This window comes from Hippichthys cyanospilos, chromosome 16 (assembly GCF_059441005.1).
Source record: "Hippichthys cyanospilos isolate Australia breed blue-spotted pipefish chromosome 16, RoL_Hcya_1.0, whole genome shotgun sequence".
Classification (NCBI taxonomy): domain Eukaryota; kingdom Metazoa; phylum Chordata; class Actinopteri; order Syngnathiformes; family Syngnathidae; genus Hippichthys; species Hippichthys cyanospilos.
Window position 1 is genome coordinate 4929863 of NC_142384.1, and position 21041 is coordinate 4950903.

Sequence of the window (21041 nt, forward strand, 5' to 3'; positions counted from 1 at the left end):
TGTTTGTTTGTTGTGCGTTACTGTATGTCTGCCTTAGCCGTGATGCTCATTGGAGTTTAAGATTTATTTATTTTGAAACCTTAAAAATTTCATACTGGATGCAAATGGTTTGACATTTTTAAGTAGTATAATAACACATACACCTGGCATTGGAAGCACTAAAAAAAAAATGTAGTTGGGTGGTCAGAGACACAGAATGATTCACAAAGGATGAAAAATGAAAGTTGGATATTGTTTTTTGGGGGGCATGCTGCAGAAACCTTTGGAGATTTATTAGAATTTTATAATGTTATGAAAAAATACTTATCTATCTATCTATCTCTCTATCTATCTATCTATCTATCTATCTATCTATCTATCTATCTATCTATCTATCTATCTATCTATCTATCTATCTATCTATCTATCTATCTATCTATCTATCTACCTACCTACCTACCTTTCTATCTATCTATCTATCTATCTATCTATCTATCTATCTATCTATCTATCTATCTATCTATCTATCTATCTATCTATCTATCTATCTATCTATCTATCTATCTATCTATCTATCTATCTACATTAGCTTGTTTGCTAGCTGGATTGCTAGCTAATTGATCTAATCTATCTCCAAAAACATACTCAATTAAGTTACTGTATTTACCCCCTGTGGAAGCTAAACTCTGCTAACTTTCCAACCAAATTTAGAGAGAAGTCACCAGCACAATATCTATCTTGGTCTAGCTACAGTAGCTAGCAAATTTATCTGAACTATCTAAAAAAAAAAAAAAAAAAAAAAAAAAAAAAAAACTTAACTTAATCCTAATGACTTCCTGTGACAGCTAAACTCTGCTAACTTTGCAACCAAAGTTGCAAGCTTGTGAATTTGCCAGCACTTAACAAAAGACAAAGGCGGATGTTTAGGTAGTTTTACTTTAAAAAGACAGCTTGTTGAAAAATAAATAAAGGTTTTGTACACTTTACAAAAGAAAAAAAAGTTTTAAGTAACAATTTTGTCTACTTAATAGGAAATTTGCAACATTATGACAAGGAGGGAAAAAAATATTTTTCAGAGTAAAAGATGCACTGCAGCATAAAGCACAGTCGCAATAATTAGGTCTATTTTTGGAAAGTTACTTATATTGGTTTTATACAGTGCACCACCAGTTTACAAGGAACATTATTTCACATTAAAAAAAAGAAACTAGCTCAGCAATCTGTCAAATTGTATTCAATTCAACCCTCATACATTTAGCACAAGTGATAAGGTGCACTCAGTTTTCCAGGAAATTTAAATTGTGTCTCAAAGTCCCAAATATATAGTACAATGCGTTTGAATGTATTCCTTTCGAAAAAGTGTCCTTTTACTCAAATATATTTACAATTCCATGAGAAAAAAAAATGATGCTGATACCAGAATAAATAAATAAAATTAAGCGAATAAACTTAGTTTCAGGCTCCATGTGTGTCAATCTCCCCGGAGAAGCTTTCTCACTCAGGGCAACATTCACCTGGGATTCATTTACCCGTCCACACAAATAGCGGAAGGTGTGCCAACTCTCGGAGTTGCTCATGCATTATTTATCCGGCAGCAGGTGGGCGCTGGCTTCAACCACACCGGCACTTTGAGCCGTCTCTTTTTGGTGGCTAACGGCTTAGCCTGCAAGACGTCAGCCAGGGAAAAGTAATACTGTGCAACCTGAACATAAATTATCGATTATACATCATACAATCAATGTCACGTAACTTATTATTTCAAGATTTTATGAGGATCAATTTAAAATGTTACGGGATTTTTATTCTATTTTCAGTCTACATTTGTAGAGGCATAGCTGGGCGTAATTTATTCGGCAACTCCAGAAGATAAATCGCGTAACATCATCTGTTTATTCCTGGCAAAAGAATCCTGCCAAAGAATTGCTTTGGTAACAAATATGTATAAATGTTTACAACCTGACAAAAGACAAAAGCCCCTGTAAAGCGATTTAGCGCAAGTTGATCCATGTTCCAATTGATTTGCTCTTGAAAAGAAAAAAATAATTAATAAGTATCGAATTAGATTAGACTGTTAGCTAGACCAACACAGTTAAATTTTCACGTACCCCTTGAATCGCCTTCATGCATCCCAAACTCAAGGCACACCGGCAAGATCTGGCCAGCCACATTATTTTTTGTCGCACGCAAAATGCTGATTTGACTTGAAGTTTCTGGCTGAAATACCAAATTTGCGAGTTGTCTTCAATGTTTAATTTTTTGGGGATAAAACAACAACCATTTTTTCTTTCCTATCTCACTTTTGAACAGTTTTTACCAGCCTCTGATTTCCAAAACTAGCTAACAATGACAAACAATGACTACAATGTGGCCCACGATAAAAATGAGTTTGACACCCCAGGTTTAAACAATTTCATTGTTTCTAAACATGTTTGCAAGAACATTTGGATGTACTTATAGGCTAAATGCTAAAAATACAGCATTTTTCACATAACTTTATGTATCGAGATGTCTATGTGCACGTAAAACAGTACTGACTTATTTTAGCACTTTACATGTTACCAATATGTTAAAAAAAAAACACTAAACCTAATTTTTAGGGTTTTATTTTTGTTTTCACTAACTAACTAACCCATGATCTGCATTAGTTTACATTTTTTTAGAGGTTCAATTGTCTATGCAGCAAAAACATTGCCTTATCCAGAACCTAGTTAGAATTCCTTATGTTGATTTTCGAGGCGTTCTAGTGACTATGTGGTCATCTGCATAGCCTTATCCAAAACCTGCGTACCTGTTAGGAGTAAATATAGATGAAAATGTGCCTGCCACATATCTTCGTCCAGAGCATACAATGATTTGCATTAATTTCATTTTTTTTTAGGAGTTTGATTGGCTGTGCAGAAACCACATAGAAACATATTGATATCCTCTAAATTGATTTTTGAGGCTTTGGAGTGCCTATGTGGTCATCTGCACAGCCTTATCCGAAAACTGCGTACTTGTTAGGAGTTAATATAGACAAAAGTATGTCCGCTGCATAGCCGCCTATATAATGGTCTGAGTTAATTTTGACTTTTTTACAAGTTTGATTCGCTATGCCACAACCACATCACATTATCCAGAATTTATAAATATCGTCATTCTTTTTGTCAATTTTTGATTGGTTTGAGGGACTATGTGGTCATCTGCATAGCCTTTTCAAAGAATAAAGACAAAAGTTTGCCTGCCGCAAAGCTGCATTTCAACAATTTAAATGTTTTTAAACATATTTGCAAGTATTGTACATGCCATTTGCAAGTACATTTGAATGTATTGATTTATTTTAGCACTTTACGTTTTAACAATTATGTAAAAGTCACTAAACCTATTTTTCAGGGATTTGTTTTTTGTCTGCACTACGTGATTTTTATTTGGAATTGTCAAACGACATGTGATGAATGCTACATTTTTAGCATTTAGCTTACAGGTGTGTTTGACCATAAAACGCGTTTGCAAGTCCAAAATGTTTACTACTGCTAACTTCTCTATATTATCTATACACAATTTATATTTTAAAATATCACATAGAAGTCACTTCTAGTTTTTTCAATGGATATATATGAGTCATACTGACTTATATATTTGGATATCTATTCATATATTCTGTAAATAATTATAAGCAATATTTTGATAATTTTGGGTCATTTTCATCCACATCATTCTGGCCATATTCAGGCCAAGGGATGACACAGTCCTTATAGCATGATATCTAAATGGTCCATATGAAATGTTGTCACCATCTGGGTGAAATTTCAGCTCCCTACTGTCTTCTTTCAATCCTTTCCCTTTGATTCCCTTTGATGTAAAGATCAAATGATTGTACAAATACTGCACAATGGTTAAGGGAATATTTTTATTTTTTCTTGAGCCATTCTACTTGCAAGTAACGATATTACTTGAGTAGGATTTTCCATTACTCTGGTGACCTCTAGAGGTCATTGAGGAACGAACACGAACTGAAAGGCCTTTTCGCACTGAAGCCTGACTTGAACATCACAAGTGTCGCTGCAGACGAGACACATTTCACCGGCTGTTTGCTCGCTTTGCGTTAAGCCGCATTGATATGCACAGGCGTAGAAGTCAATGTGCGTGTGTGTGAGTGTGCTCGTCAGTCCCTAATTGTCCAAGAGTATGTGTGCATATGCGTGCGCGCGCGTGTGTGTTTGTTTATCCCGCGCCGATCAGGCAGATGCTGGCAGTTTTGTCGAGCCTAATCTGGCTGTGTGCTTAGCGTCAGCTCTCATTTAATGGGCTCCTCTCACATGAGACCGTCAACCCCGAACAGCATCCTGCCGTCCTTGTGTAGGAGTCTGCACACACACGCACGTACACTATGGGGATTTTCTATCGTAGTGGGGACATCTCATTCGCACAATGCATTTCCCAGTCCCTAACCTTAACCATAAAGACAGATTGCCTAATGCTAAACCTAATTCAAACTTATACTGTAAACGTAATTATTGACCCTCAGAAAAAGGTCTGACCTTGTTGGATCCAGCAAAAAGGTTAGAACAAGTCCAAGAGGTCACCACAAAGACAGTGGAACCCAGAATTTGTTCCCCACCTTGTGATAAAAACCAAGGTCACATAAACAGACACACGAGGGTATTTTTCTGTTTTCTCATTGATATGATGTATTTCCTAGTCCCTAACCTTAACCTTTACAATAGATTTCCAGAACTTGTTAGGTCCACCAAAATGGTCCCCGCAAGTCCAAGAGGTCTCCACAAAGACAGTAAAAAAGACATACAAACACACACTAACACTCTTGTGGGGTTTTCTTTCATAGTGGGGACATCTCATTGACATAATGCATTTCCTAGTCCATAACCCTAAACTTAAACTTCACCACCGATTGCCTAACCCTTTTTGACCCTCAAAAAAATGCCTGAACTTGTACAGTCCACCAAAACAGTCCCCACAAGTCCAAGAGGTCCCCACAAAGATAGCAAAATCCAGAATTGTGTCCTCATCTTGTGACAAAAACCAAACCCACACAAACACACACTCACACACACATACACATAAGGAGGAAAAGGATTGACCGCAGTAGTCATTTCATCCTCTGTTCTTTTGTCCTCACCTAGTGACAAAAACCAAACGCACACAAACACACACTCACACACACGTACACAAAAGGAGGAAAAGGATTGAAAGAAATCGCCATTTCTTCTCCTGTTCTTCATGTCTTGATGATTTGCAATGGAATGATGAATAAATAAAAGGAAGAAGACATTTTATGCAGGCTGGTAATGTAATCCATCACAGTGGTTTTGAAAAACCTCGTTACAGTATGTTTGTATGTGTGTGCGTGTGTGTGTGTGTGTGTGTTTGCTTAATTGGGAACTTCATCTGCTTGGCCAATTAGCAGCCATCTGTTGCAGCCATCTATTTATGTAGACTCATGTGACGAGTATTAGCAAAAATAATTGCTCAATGTGCAATGTTGTAGCAGTAAGAATGAAGTTTGTTGGAAAAAAAAATATCAACAGAATTAATTGGAAGAAAGTTGTGAAGTTCAAATGGAAAATTGTAGATGTGAAAATAGTTTTTGATGGAGAAATTTATCAGTTATTACAGCATATGTGGCATACGAGGAGAATTACTTTGTCTTTTTAATGGGAAAATGATTTACACGGAAAAATGAATATTATGTGAATTTATCTATTTATTTATTACTTTATTTAAGAAATATATTGCAATATTACACTTATAAACTTGTGCTGTTATGAAACCACTTTTGTTGCCAGAATTGTAAATTACAACATAAGGCTATTTTTAAATGGGTTGTTTAAACACAAAATTTTGTTGTGTTGATGTCATTTTGTAATTCAACAAGAATAAGAACAGAAAAAAATGTGAAAATGTAAAAGATTCACAAAACAAATTATTGTTACAAAAACTTAAAAAGTTAAATAATTACTTCTTTTCCCGAGGAGGTTTTTTTTAAGTGTAATTTTATGTTACAATTTAAAGGATTAACTTTGAACTTTAGGAAAAAATATAAAAATAACATTTCATTGATAGGAAATCGCTTTTTTTTCAAACAAAATTGTAATATTGGAAGAAGTCATTTGGAATTTGAAGGATATTTTTTATTTTTATTTTTTATCAAAGAGTGTAAAAAAAATAAATAAATAAATAAAATATTTTGCAGGTTATCATTTTTTTCCGAAGCGGAGTGGGTGTAATGCATTACAAAAAACAGAAATTTATTTTATCAGGTATAAAAACTTGTTTTTGCCATGAAAGTTGTATTTTAAATTTCCATTTTAAAGGATAAACATAAAACTATGGGAACGTATTGTAAATAAAAACATGTTTATTTACTTTAAAAGTCTGTTTATTTGTAATGGAAACATTTTTTTAAGCAGAAAACGTAATATCAAAAAAATCAAGTTGGATTTGGATGTTTTGGAGGTGTTTTTTGTTTTCTATTTTTCATCCGAATAAAGTATCCCAAGTACTCTTGGGAGGAAAAATCACCCATTTTTCTCTAGGTGTGGCAGGGCAATGGATTGACAGAAATTGTTTTTACAAGATATAAAGTGATGTTGCATACGAACAAGTAAATTTAAAAATTTAAGATACTGTATTATATATATATATATATATATATATATATATATATATATATATATATATATATATATATATGGGGAGAGAGAGAAAGAGAGAGAGAGATTCCAATTCATGTGTTTAGCCAAATTGCCTTTGTTTCAACATTATTTATTTGTTTATTTACTCGCATCATGGTAAATCAGAAAGATGACCTTTTTTTGCTTGCGTTGTTTTTTGGGGGGATTTTTAGCGCCATCACCCTAGACAACACCCTGGTCATCCTGTCCACGGTGGCGCCGGATGCCGGACGCTACTACGCGCAGGCTGTCAATGACAAGAACGGCGAGAACAAAACCAGTCAGCCCGTCATGCTGGCGGTGGAAAGTAAGTGCATGTGCCAACCTTTGTTACTATAGTCGCATGTGATTAAAAAAAAAAAAAACTAATTATGAATCACATCGTCCGCTGCCTAATTCACACAGCTCATTCACTTTATTAGGTACACTGTACGTTTACATGAGCTCCATTATAAATCAAAACCTGCCACAATGCTCACTTATCACTATTATTTGATCATTATGTTTATTGTCTGCTGTTTTTTTTTTTTTTTTCCTTGTAGTATTCCACTCCTCTCATGTAATCAAAGGGAACATAACATTGCTGGAACCAGCCCTCAGAAAAAAAAAAAAAAAAACGCTACGAAGTTCCGCCCTAATAAAGCACATGGAAATTACAAGACGTTTTGTGAGGCCGAAATGTGGCGCCCGTCCGCGATAAACCGCCGCCTCGCTGACGGTGCAAATAAAAGCTGAGTATTATTTTATCTCTTCATTAGATTTATAGCCTGAGGGCCGCCGTTAAAGATTTTATTGTGGGCAGGTCACAATTTTATTCCAAGCAGTTATAGCAGACGCAATGTGAGCCAAAAAAAAAAAAAAAAGACATCTTCGGTTTCGGTTTATGACCGGCTTCTTTTGTCATGGAGTTGATGACACTCATTTGCATACAGTCTATTTACCGCTAGATATAATACAAGCACCACCACATTGCTTACCTTGGTATAGACAAAAGTGTGCCTGCCGCATAGTTTAGTCCAGATTGTACAATGATCTGCATGGTATTTAGATTTTTTTAGGTTTAATTCGCTCTGTAGCGTTTGCATATTTTAATTCACAATTTTACTGGAATCTTTTAAGATAATCTTTTAAGTGACAATGTGGTCATCTGCATTGTCTTGTTCAAAGCCTGCATACTTGTTTTGAGTTTATTTGGACGAAAGTGTGACTGCCGCATAGGTTCATCCAGATCATACAATGAGCTGCATTTTTTTTTTTTCTTAATAAGTTTGATGCCATTTTCGGTCATTTCAAACTGAATTTATTCCAATTTGTTACCGCTCAAATTTTTCAAAATTTTTTCTCAATTTTCCCAATGATCCCGCCAGGAGTTGTTTACAGTGTATAGGTCACTGTAGTTCTTTTCGAATCATAAAAGTGCTTGTCCCGGCGAACGTACATAAACAATAGTTTGTTTGCCATGTTGTTCGCGCAGGAGAAACTCCGGGAGGTACGCGTTGCGGAAAATCTGGCAGACTTCACCCGAACGGGTGTGGTTGCCGAATTATGTCATTTGACACGTGGAGCCACATCATGCATAAACCAAGCATGCTGCCGCCCATCTTGCACGATGTGCTTGTTTGCTATCTCTTAAGTTTATTGAAGTGCTAACCTTGCATTTGCCCCCTGGTGGTAGGTGGTAAGTGCTTGATTTGACATGTACAAAGCCGGCTTTGTAAACGTAAACATTGCAGAGGATCATCTTAATTTATCGTGGCAGCCAATATTATGTTCGTGATTGAAATTCAATTAAAGGTGCAGCCCTACTTTCTTTTCATTTTTGAGGGGTTTTAGGGATTATACGATCATCTGCATAGACCTTTCAAAGCCTGCAAACTTGTTATGGGATAATATTGACAAAAATGTGCCTGATAAATATCTCTGTCCAGATTGTACAATAATCTGCGGTAATTTTGCCTTTTTTGTTTTTTCAAAGTTTGATTGGGCTGTACAGCAACAACATAGCTTTATCCAGAACCTAGTAATATTGGAATAATTTCTGTTCCCATTTGAGGTGTTCTAGGAACTATATGGCCATCTGCAATTCTTTTTCAAAACCTGCATACTTGCTTTGAGTTCATATACTGCAGACAAAAGTGTGCCTGCCAAATAGCTTTGTCCAGATCGTACAATAATGTGTGTTAGTTGTGATTTTTTTTTTTTTTCAGTTTGATTGGGCTATATAAGCAACAACATAGCTTTATTCAAAACCTCATTGGAATCTTTAAGTTGATTTTTGAGGGTATCCAACAAAAATGTGGTCATCTGCTAAACCTTGTCCAAAGACTTCGTACTTGTTTTAGCCTTAATATGGATGCCATAAAAACTTGTGCAGAGCTCGTTAGTTAGTTAGTTAGTTAATTAGTTAGTCAGTCAGTCAGTTATCGATTTTAATTAAACTACATTTTACTTGTAAAACTCTTAACAAATTTCAGGGCTCTTCTAAAATCATCACAATGTGTTAAAAAATTAAATGTAACCGAAAATAGCTCCTAATAATTTGCTACAATAATAATAACAAATAATTTACTATTATTATTATTATTATTATTATTATTATTATTATTATTATTATTATTATTATTATTATTATTATTATTATTATTGTTGTTGTTGTTGTTATTGTTGTTGTTGTTGTTGTTTATTTTTGTTTTTATACAAGGCCAATGCCGTTATTTGCTAAAATGCCAAATATTGGTGCCAATCGCCAACATGGCTAAAATTGCTCTTATCCCTACAATAATTTGTGTGCATGTTAATCAGAAAAGAAGCATAGAACAAATTTCAAAGGCATATTCTCTTTAGCCTCTGTGAGAAAACGATCACAACTCTATGTCTTGTACCTCATCTTTCTGTTTCTATAAAGTACTATTTTACATATAAACGACTATTTGTTGCTGCAAAGCATTATACATGCCATTTCCGTGCATATAAAAGTAACAAGTATACTCAAAAGAAATCAAAATGTTGAGTCATGTTCCTGTCGAAAACAAAAGAAAAAAACTATAAAAAGTCAAATGTGATTATTCATCCTCATTTGTATGCTTCCTTTGGACAACGCTGCTCCCTGCAAACTGTGCATCTGCATTCCATCCCCCCACAGAATGGCTAAAATGAACAAATGCAGCAGCAGAATTCCAAAAAAAGAGAGCGAAGGTATTGACTTTCAGATGCGTAACACGCTTGTGTGATCTGCAAGGTCGGGTCTTCTGATGTGCGCTGATATCTGATCTCCACACAGCACTGTGTCACACGCACTGAGAGCCGCATGACAAACAGTCCACCCACTGGACACTTCATTAGGAACACGTGATGAACCGTCTGAATAAAGAAGGGCGAGTAATGATACAAGAATAGGTGGTTTTAAAAGGTTGCAAAGGGTGGAGGCTGCCATCCCTGCTCAAAGCATTGCCACCCCAGTTGCCTCCCCTACAACATGCATTTTATCAACTGGATCGACAAGTGTGTTTAGACTTCTCTCCTGCGACAACCCTACCTGCAATCAAATAAAAAGAGCTATGGCCATGCAACCCCTTAAACATCAACATAAAAGTTTTTAATAAGGTATTATGACCATCTAGAATGCTTGCTAGCAGCTTTGTGACTCCAAATTCTCTGCCTTAAGCTAATCGGTCTATCTCTAGAATATTGGCAATCCTCCATCATGATCATCATCAAGTTATGCTAGCAATACCTTAGCTTGCTTGCTAGCAGCTTCGAGACTACAATTTTCAGCTTTAGGTTAATTGGTCGATCTCTAGAATATTGGTAATCCTTCAACAAAATCCTCATCAAGTTATGTTAGCAATAAACGTCATGGACCAACTTTTTGCATAAAGATTTGATGTTATTACCTGCAGTTTATATTCCAGTGTGGCTTATCCGTGACATTTTTTTTTTTTACTCATATTAAACTGCTGCGGTTTATATAGCGGTGCGCCTTATAGTCCAGAAAATACAGTATACACACGCACACACACGCACACACACAGTACCTCCAAATTCTGGAAAATGGACGTGCCACTGTTTATCTAAGGGCTCGCCAATAAGCAATAGAGCTAAACTCTCGTTTGACACGGGCAGGTGTAAACAATGTTCTGACACACATAAGTAAGACTTCACCTGGCGGGTCAGCTGCTTGTCGTCTCCCATTTAATTAGGAGATTACACACTTGAGCTCTTCTCTGCGCCGAGACTTTATGAACTGCGCCGCGTTCATTACTGCCAGGCAAACTGTCACAGTAAAAGGAGCTGGAGTCGAACGGAGGCTTTTGTTTGTGTCACCCGCAAACGCTTTAGAGCTTAATTTATAAGCTCTGTTTGCTTAATGTGCCATGTGTTGGTTAAGGCTAATGTGAAGCCATGGCAACACATCAAGTCAATGATCGGGAGGTAGACTCAGTGTCGTCCAAAACTCTTTCGGGATATTTTGGGGGACGGACAATTGGGGATGGTTATGCATCACAGAAAACAGTGGTGCTCTTATTCTTCAAGTTAAAACAAAAACAAAACAAAACAAAAAAAAACACACACAAATTTTCATAATGTACGTATAGTCCTTGTTTAATGAAAAAGGTTTTAGGCAGCCGACTGTTGTCTTTTTGTGTGTGCGTGTGTGTGTGTGTGTGTGTGTGTGTGTGTGTGTATTTTTCTTAAAAATGTTCCAAGCTCCCATATTCACCTAAGTATCTCTGAATGGATTTTTGAGAGATTAAATTGACAAATGTTCCCTCTTTCCCAGTTTGTAATAGTTTTCATTAACTGCTAATGCTGTCCATCACTGGTGATGACCCTGGTTTTTTTGTGTTTTTTTATCATCTAGGACGTCTAAACATTATTGGCCAGTTTCAGGGTTGAATCACCGAGCTGCCTCTTTAAAGATAATTAACTTTTTCTTTAGCTAATGTTGAAAAAGAAAAATGTTTAGGTCTACTGTACAATTTTTATAAATAATAATCAGAATTATAGTCAGTGGGTTGTGTGTGTGTGTGTGTGTGTTGGGGGGGGTCGTGGAAAGTTTTCTCTTTCCTAGGGGAGGCTTGGCAAAATACAATTGAGAAGCACTGCTCTAAAGTGACAATTCTGACGTTCTGAAAGTAAGAATTCTGACATTCTCTCTTCCACTTATAAACCTCAATTTGAAGTGAGAATTCTGAGAATAAAATCTGAATTCTAAGAACTCAACTTCTGTACATTTTATATTTATATGTTTCGTTTTATTGATTAAATATACAGTATTTACTGCATGTCTTATTTTATTTGATTCATTTATTTATTGCGTGTCCCGGTCAAAAGTCCAATTTCCAGTGCTATACAGTGGTGGCTTTTAAAGGGAAACTACAGTTTATGGATGGCCTTAACCCCTCATCAAACAAGTCACATGTAGTCAGTCCTCTCAAACACATTCTTGGTCGGGGGGGCGGGGGGGCACTCTAGGGAGCCTGTAGAAAATGAGACGAGATCAGGAGAGAGATCACTGATTGAGGGCAGCCAATCGATGTACGCTGAAAGGCGCTGAGTGATGGCGCTGCATTTAATGGCACTGTGTGTTTGTCTCAATTATGCCACATAATGGCTTCTTCCCACACCTGGCCCGCCAACCGGCGCAGGAAACGCCGTTTGCACCCAAAGGAAGGGGGGCAAGAAAAAGTGCAAAGTAAAGACGGGCCCTTGTTAATTGCAGCTGGGAATAGTGACTAAATGTCAGCCTGCTTGTATGGAGTCATGCTCAACCACACACACGCGCCTTTCATTTCACCTGCTGAATGCTTTATGGATTTTTTTTTCGTTTTCTTTTTGTGTGTGATAGATGTGGGAGGACCCGCAGACCCCATCGCCCCCTCCATCATCATCCCCCCGAAGAACACCAGCGTAACAGTGGGGAGGAACGAAGCCATCTTGGAGTGTGTCGCCAACGCCAGGTAGAAAACACACACTCGTTTGTACTTGTGAAGACATCTTTTGACATAATGCATTTCCTAACCCTTAACCCAAACCTTAACCATCACAACAAATTGCCTTACCCTGGCCCTCACCCTAACCTCAACCAAGGCCCAATTCAAACCTCTACTCTAAAAGCAAGTCTTGACCCTCGAAAGAAGTATGAACTTGTGGGGAGCGGCCTAAATTTCATCACTTCCCCTAAACGTACTCAATATGTCGGTAAAAACTTACAGCAGCCCTTACAAGTATAGCTGTACAAAACACACACACATACACACAAACACACACACACATATTTGAACCAATTTAAGTAGCTTCACCGCAGTCAACTGCATTATGAACAACAGCGCTTGCACAAAAACCTTCACCTCTGGTAAAGGATAAAAAATGTCAAGAGCAACCTTCAGGTACAGCTTAATTTCATTTGAGGTTCAATCGAAGCACTTAAAATGGTGGCTGGTGTGTGCTCATTCTCATTCAAGCTTTGTTTGAATGCAATAAAACTGTATATATATATATATATATATATATATATATATATATATATATATATATATATATATATATATATATATACAGTGAGCCCCAGGGTTATGTGATTAATTCGCTCCGCGGTTAAGCTCATAAGGCGAATTCATTGTATGGCAGTCAATCCAAACCTATGTTAAATAGTTATTACGTTTAAAACCCCAGGTAAAAACATAAAAAATGTACCTACATATTAAAAACTTGGGATCAAAATATTATAGTAAGTGCTAGGTAAATATAATATAAATGTATAAAATCAGAAAACGTCATAAATAAAAAATAAAGAAAGCACTTTTTTACCTTTGAGTGCCGCTTTTTATGCTCATATTCCGTAGTAAGGTTAGTCTAGGCTAGGCTAGCTTCGTAGTTCTTGATTATCTCCAATTTCGTTTCCATATAAATCAACTTCTTACTTCTCTCTTTAACATCACTAGCAATCTTGAAAACCATGGCAAACCCATTCAACTTTGAATTAAGCAGTAAAATGCACAAAAATCTTTACCATTCCACCATTTTGAAACAAATGAGGCTGACCAGCATCTTCTTGAGAGACGCTGAACGATAGCAGACCAGCATTGTAGTGACGCGTTGCATGGAGGCAGTTAGGCAACAGAACGGAAAATAAGTGCATTTACCTAAAAACACCTGCAGATGGAGAAAAAACAACATAAATGCAGCTAACCCCCTAGGGTCATGACAGTTGTTTTTGTTGCAAGGGGGACGAAAAAACTCAGTCTTCCACATTCCAAAATGAAAAACAACATAAGACAGGGATGCTATAACCCATGAGTCCACTATACATATAAATATATATATATATATATATATATATATATATATATATATATATATATATATATATATATATATATATATATATATATATATATATATATATATATATATATATATATATATATATATATATATCTTACACTTTAATTCTGATAATAGTTTCAAGCACCAACCACACACACCTGGACACACATATTCATCCTTCGCTCACTATTTTGTAATTGAAATGAAAAAGTCTCCCTTTAGTCTGGTGTTGCATACAAGGTCCATTTTTTTTGTCAAAAGTTGGCATCAATTCCAATTTGCACCTATTATGTGCATTCAAAGAGTCAATGAGCGCTGCATAACCTTGGAAGTCAGACCCCCAAAAAAAGTTGCGCTCTCCTGCTTTTTCATCATGTTAGGCCGCTGGTGAAGATGAGCATCACGTGGAGGAAAGACGGCGCGCCGGTTCATGCGGGGATCCGAGATTTCGGCCGTCGTCTGGTCATCAGCCAACCCAGGCTGGGTGACGGCGGCTACTACGAGTGTGAGGCGGCACTCCGCAGCAGCAGCGTGCCCTCCGTCACCGCTGGCGCTTTTCTGCACGTGCTCGGTAAAAGTGGCGGACTTTATATTATGAAAATTCATTGGGTGTTATACTGCTCCTTTTTAAGAGAGTTATAGACATTTTGGTCTCCAATTTGGTCTGTTGCGCCTGCAAGGTTGGCATGTAATTGTCATAAATAGGAATGACATTGACAGAAGTGAAATTTCATCCAGATGGTGACAACGTGTCTAATTTCAACATGACACCACCACTTAGTTATCACACTACTAGGAATGTTCAATCCCTTGACTAAAACACTATCAGAATGATATGGAAGAAAACAGTTAAGGTACCACACAAGGATTAACTTCTTTCAGCCACCAGATTGTCATTTGCATTGTTTGGCGTTATCGCTGCGAGCTATATTCCCCGCCCATCATAGCTTATTACTGGTCCCAAATGTGTTCCCCAAAAAAGTCTGGGCACCCCTGTGCTTGGCCATAAGTACTTGTAATAAGTGATTAAAAAAAAAGACATTCCAATTTTTCGTTTCCCGCTTTATTCCGATGCGGGAGTGGAGTGAAAACCAGTGTATAAAAAATGCCCAGCATGCAAACAAAAAGCATGTTTGATGGGGTTAAACTGTCTTTTTGCTTTAAAAGTATTTAGTTTTTGTTTTTTTTCTCCTTTAAACCAGAGTATCCCTGTTTGTGACCAAAAATTCTCAAAATAATGCACAAGGGCTTACTTCTTTCAGCCATCATAATGTCAGGTACACTGTTAGTGATATCATTGCAAAATAGGAGCTATCAATTTGTTATATTGGTGCTAAACTCTATTAGCCGTCCATCATGTGATATTGATTTATCATAGGTCATTTGTTCAGTAGTCCCCCCCCCGTCCTCCTCCTTCAAAAAAAACCCAAATTGTCCACCCCTTTGCTAGAGCATAAGTAATAAGTAATCATCATAAAAAAAGACATTACAATTTTTGTTCATGTGTGGGAGTCAAATCACAACCTGGAAAAAAAAAACATGTTTGTTGAGATTAAACTGTCTTTTTACTTTTAAAGTATTTTAATTTATTTAGTATTTTTAAGTTATTTGGGGTTTTTCCCCATCTTTCTACCAGAATATCCTCTGTTGATGACCAAAATGGTCAAAATAATGCACAATAACAATAATGCTTCTTTCAGCCACCAAATAGTCAGGTGCACTGTTTATTGATACCCCTGCAAAAATGGTGCTATCAACTTATTATGTTGGTACTGAGCTCTATTGATCAGCCATCATGTGTTAATAGGTTATCATGGGTAATTTGGTCACTGGTCCCAACATGGGGTGGAGGCTTAAGAAAAAAAAAAGTCTTGGCACCCATGGGATAACCATCAGAGATAAAAACATTAGATACCCCCCAAAAAAAAGAAGTTCACATTGTTTTCATGTGGGGGTGGAGTACAGAAAAATGTCAAACAGAAAAAAGAAAATGCACATTTGGCGAGTTAAACTGTCATTTTGCTATAAAAATACCTTTATATTTACTATGCTTTCACCTCTTTGTACCAGAATATCCTCTGTTTGTGAAAGAGCCACCGAGTCACATCACGGCTGAGATGGAGAAGGTGGTCGACATCCCCTGTCAGGCTCGAGGTCTCTACTTCTTCTGCGTCTCATCTAGCTGTCAAGTCCAAGAAGAAAAGTTGACTTTTTTTTTTGATTCAGGCACGCCTCAGCCGGACATCGTGTGGTACAAGGACGCGGCGGCCATCAGCCCGTTAAAGATCCCCAGGTACAAAATCTTAGCGGGAGGCAGTCTGCAGATCAACGGCCTCCTGCCCGACGACACGGGAATGTTCCAGTGCTTCGCCCGTAATCTGGCCGGAGAGATCCAGACCAACACTTACCTTGCTGTCACCAGTCAGTTCTTTTTTTTTTTTTTTTTCAACTTCCAGTCATGACAAACATCGCTCTCGTTTTATATTCCTATCAAATCCATAAAAGCTGCTGTCTGGTTTGTTAGGAGGGGACTGCTTTCAGACTCATCACCTCGCGCTTTTCGTTACTTCATTTTGTGTGTGTGTGTGTGTCAGGCATCGCTCCCAACATCACCGCCGGCCCGACTGACAGCGCCGTGATTGACAGCATGTCAGTCATTCTGCACTGCGAGACGTCCGGAGCCCCGCGGCCAGCCATCACCTGGCAGAAAGGTACGCAAGTCAGATGACATTTTCCAGCCATTTTTTTCCTCCTAAATTGAAGAACAGTATGGCAGTATAGTTGACATACTGCATAGCGAATCATTTTTTTCCCATTGAAATGAATTGAAATGTGTGTAAATAAAAGAGTAAAAGATAGTAATGGGCATCTGATTTTTTTTTTTTAAGCGGGTGGAAATGGCCTAGTTAAAAAATATACACTCGCATTATTTGACTATATTGCTATAAATGCATGATCTTTGAAATGAAAAATAAATAAATAAGATAAATAATAATAAATAATAATAAATAAATGCGCTTCTCATATATATGAAAAAATTAATATTATTCTACTTGTGGGTATTAACTGAAATACCAATAAACAGTTCTAGCCACCATTCAGTAAATAATAAATAATAATAAATCGACCAGTTGACGGCTCCCAAAGTGAACAGCGTTGAATGAAGTTCTATTTGTTTTGTAGGCGAGCGCGTACTGGCAAGCGGCTCGGTGCAGCTGCCCAGGTTCACCCTGCTGGAGTCGGGGAGCCTGCTCATCAGTCCGTCCCACCTGTCGGACGCGGGCACGTACACTTGCATGGCCAGCAACTCCAGAGGCATCGACGAAGCCTCCGCTGACCTGGTGGTGTGGGGTGAGCAGGACATTTTTTGAAAACAAAAAAAAAATTAAATAAATTAATTAAAAAAAAACCCTGACACTCCACTTTCTAGAACAACTCACTGTTCCTGTCGGGGTAAAAACAAAAATAAAGCATGAAAGTATTTTGTTTATATTAGCAACATATCCTCTGAAAGTTGTTGCATGCACCTATTCAGTTGCTCTCATTTTGAAAAGAAAAATGAGCTGTTATTGTCAGGGTAAAAAAAAATAAAAGTAGTATGAAAGTAGGTGTGCTGACGTTCACAAAAAATAACTCATAGATCTCCTGAAAGTTGTTTCAGGTTCCAATGATTTTGCTCTTATTTGTAAAAAAAAAAAAAAAAAAAAAAAAGGTAGGAAAATATATTTGCTGATTCCTGCAGAAAGATCGAACATCCCGAAACACACCGAAAGTTGTTTCATGTTCCAATTAATTTACTCTTTTTTTGTTTTAACCCTAGGGTAAAGAAAAAAAAGTATGAAAGTAGATATGCTGATGTCCACAAAAATATCCTGTATACCCCCTGAAAGGTGATTTGCTCTTAATTTGGAAAAAAAAAAAAAAGAACGGTTCCTGACAGGGTGATCACAAAAAAGTATGAAAATATATTTGCTGATATCTTCAGAAAGATTTCACATGTTCCCCGGTTGTTTCATGTTCCAATTGTTTTGCTCTTATTTTGAAAAGAAAAATGAGCTGTTAATTTCAGAGGAAAAATGGACCTGAAAGGTGCCTTGACGTATTTGAAAACTACTGAAGTGAATTGAAGTTAGGCTTTGAATCAGAACGCATTACAGTCCAATCCAATAAGCCGCTGATGACATGCTCAGTGAATGCTCCCCTCTCTCTATGTGTGTGTGTGTGTGTGTGTGTGTGTGTGTGTTTGTGTGTGTAGCCCGCACCCGCATCACCAAGCCACCACAGGACCAGAGCGTCATTAAGGGGACCAAGGCGGTCATGGCCTGCGGCGTGACCCACGACCCCAGCGTCAGCATCAGGTAACCCCCCCCAAAAAAAAAGTTAGTTGCTTTTTTATTTTATTTTTTGTTTTGTTTTTTTTTTGCACGAAAAAAAACGGGCGGCTTATCGCAGCTGCGTTTAATGAGTTTGTGAAATCAGCGCTGGATCTCATCAGCATGGATGCACCCTCTGATGACCTCCTGTGGGATGCAACTCTTACAGTGGCTTTGCGTATGAAGCGGGCGGGGGGCGTAGGGGGGGCTGTGATTAGAGCGTCTGTCACCTGTGGGCCCAGTGGCATCGATCGTGCGGCAGTAAACAGAGGAATATGTAAACAGAGTAATAACTTCAGACGGAGCCTTTAATTAAACACAACGCCGAGGAGATTAGCTGGAGAGCCCCAACAGTCACAATTAATCACAGCATCTCCCCACTTGCACGGAAAACGCGTGCCAATTTAGCAAGGCACCTCTTTTTTGACAACGCTCATTTCAGATTGAAAGCTTGTTTGCAAAATTAGGCAGTTCTTATTATAATTATAATAATAATATATATTATTATTATTATCATATCAATCCATCCATTATCTTAACCACTTAGCCTCACAAGGGCCGTAGGCATGCTTGAGCCTTTTATTATTATTTTCATTATGATTATGACTTTTGTTATTTATTCATCCATTATTCTAACCGCTTGTCTCAACAAGGGCTGATGATGATGATGATGATGATGATGATGATTATGATTATAATTATTATTATTATCATCCAAGATCTTAACTGCTTATCCTCACAAGAGTTGCAGGTATGCTGGGGCCGACCATCATCATCATCATCATTATTATTATTATTATCGACTCCAGCAACCCAGTGACACTTATTAAGATCACGGATTTATCAATAATAATAATAATAATAATAACAACAACAACAAAAATAATTATTATTTATTATTATTATTATTATTATTATTATTATTATTATTATTATTATTATTAATAGTAGTAGTAGTAGTAGTAGTATTATCAGTACTATGATGAGAGATGCTAACCATAAATATATTTTTTAATATATTTCATTAAATGTATATTCTATTTAAATATTCAATTATTTATCATTATTTATATCTAATTAAAAATATGTTTTTGTATTATAGCCATAAGTAATAAAAGCAGTAGCAGTAGGTGCAGTAGCATTACAATTATTGTTGTCCTAATTGTCAATATCCTTTCAGCAGCTTTGCATGTCTTGGTATTTTCTTAGCCTGTCACTATTATGATGTGGTTGATGCTTTATGACTTGGAATGACTTTCATTTTACAGGTTCATCCTTTCGCTTCTTCACAGTTACACCTTTAGCTCACATAATAGCTTTGTATATCTTGGTATTTTCTTAGCCCATCAGTTTTACGATGTGGATGATTCTTTATGAATTGGAATGACTTTCATTTCATAGTTTTATAATTTTACATAGCGTCTTCAAATTATGCTTCTTTTGCTTACCTAATAGATGGGTATTTTCTCAATCACGGATGATGCTTTATGACCTGAAATGACCATTTTGCAGCTTTATAATTTAGCTTCTTCAAAGATGTCTCATTTTACAGAGATAAAAGCTTTGCACATTATGGTATTCTTCTGTCAGTGTGATGATGCGGATGATGCTAAACGATGACTTTGATTTAATTTAACTTTAATTATTTAGCTGCTTCACAGTATGCACCTTTAGCTCACATAATAGCTTTGGACATTTTAGTAATTTTTTTTAAGTCTGTCAGTTTTATGATGTGGATGATGCTTATAACCACTAATGATAGAAGTTAATAGCTTGAATTTCTTGACCTGTTAATGTCTTTGAGACCCTTAGAATTCAAGGGTGTTTCAAATCTTTAACTGCATCAATTTATTCAGTTAATTATTCATTTCATTTGACTTTTTTTCATATCAAGTTATGTTTTGCGAAAATTTGGACCTGCAAACTACCAAGATCAGTCAAACTGGAAATAAGTGTTGCTGCATGTCCCATTTTATCAATTGAAAGCTAGCTTGCTAGCCCGAGAAGCTAATCTGGCAACCTCCGCCTCGATGCCGCAGCTACGTGTGGGAGAAAAGCGGCACCATGCTGGATGTGAACGCATCACCCCGCCTGCGAGTGGACGCCGAGGGCACCCTCCACATCTCCCAGACCTGGTCCGGGGATATCGGGACGTACACCTGCCGCGTCACCTCCGTGGGTGGCAACGACTCCCGCAGCGCCCACCTTCGAGTCAGGTGACGGATATTCACCATGCCACAACAATGGGAACAACAGACGTGGTCTTACTTTAGTTCCGATAGCAAAAATTAAGTAAGTTAACGGCTCAAAAGATGTTTTATTTAAGAAATGACAAGCTGATCCGATAAGATGCACATAAGTGTGGTTGAACATTCTCCTTGGGATTTTCCATATATTAGGTTTTCATTTTGACCAAATGCGCAATCTGAATCGGCGCCCAATTAAAATTTAAATTTTGCATTACAGCATCTGATCCAGCATGCACTTGGGAGATGTGTTTTACATCATGCTTTGACAGATATCAAATTAAAAAAAGATGTTTTTTCTCAACCACATGCTGCTTTCACATATTTTTAGAATTACTGTTAGAATTATTTATTGAATCCTTCATTATATAGTTTACTAAAATGTACATTTATATTGAAGATGTTTTTTTTGTTTCTTTTTCTATATTCTTGCAATTCAG

General features: G+C 37.0%; 1 protein-coding gene across 6 annotated transcripts in view; it reads left to right on the forward strand.

Annotated features, from left to right (window-relative positions):
- The window catches only part of LOC148410257 (protein sidekick-2-like), a 167354-nt gene that overhangs the window by 103402 nt on the left and 42911 nt on the right, over positions 1-21041 (forward strand). For 3 of the 6 annotated variants that reach the window (XM_088437269.1, XM_088437271.1, XM_088437270.1), the window contains exons 5-13: positions 6827-6960; positions 12502-12613; positions 14363-14553; positions 16053-16136; positions 16209-16403; positions 16577-16693; positions 17166-17333; positions 18238-18340; positions 20395-20571. In XM_088437269.1, coding sequence (XP_088293395.1) covers positions 6827-6960; positions 12502-12613; positions 14363-14553; positions 16053-16136; positions 16209-16403; positions 16577-16693; positions 17166-17333; positions 18238-18340; positions 20395-20571 — 1281 coding nt within the window. Of the gene's footprint in view, positions 1-6826; positions 6961-12501; positions 12614-14362; positions 14554-16052; positions 16404-16576; positions 16694-17165; positions 17334-18237; positions 18341-20394; positions 20572-21041 lie in introns of all 6 variants that reach the window. The other 3 variants (XM_088437266.1, XM_088437268.1, XM_088437267.1) reach the window with 1 other exon arrangement.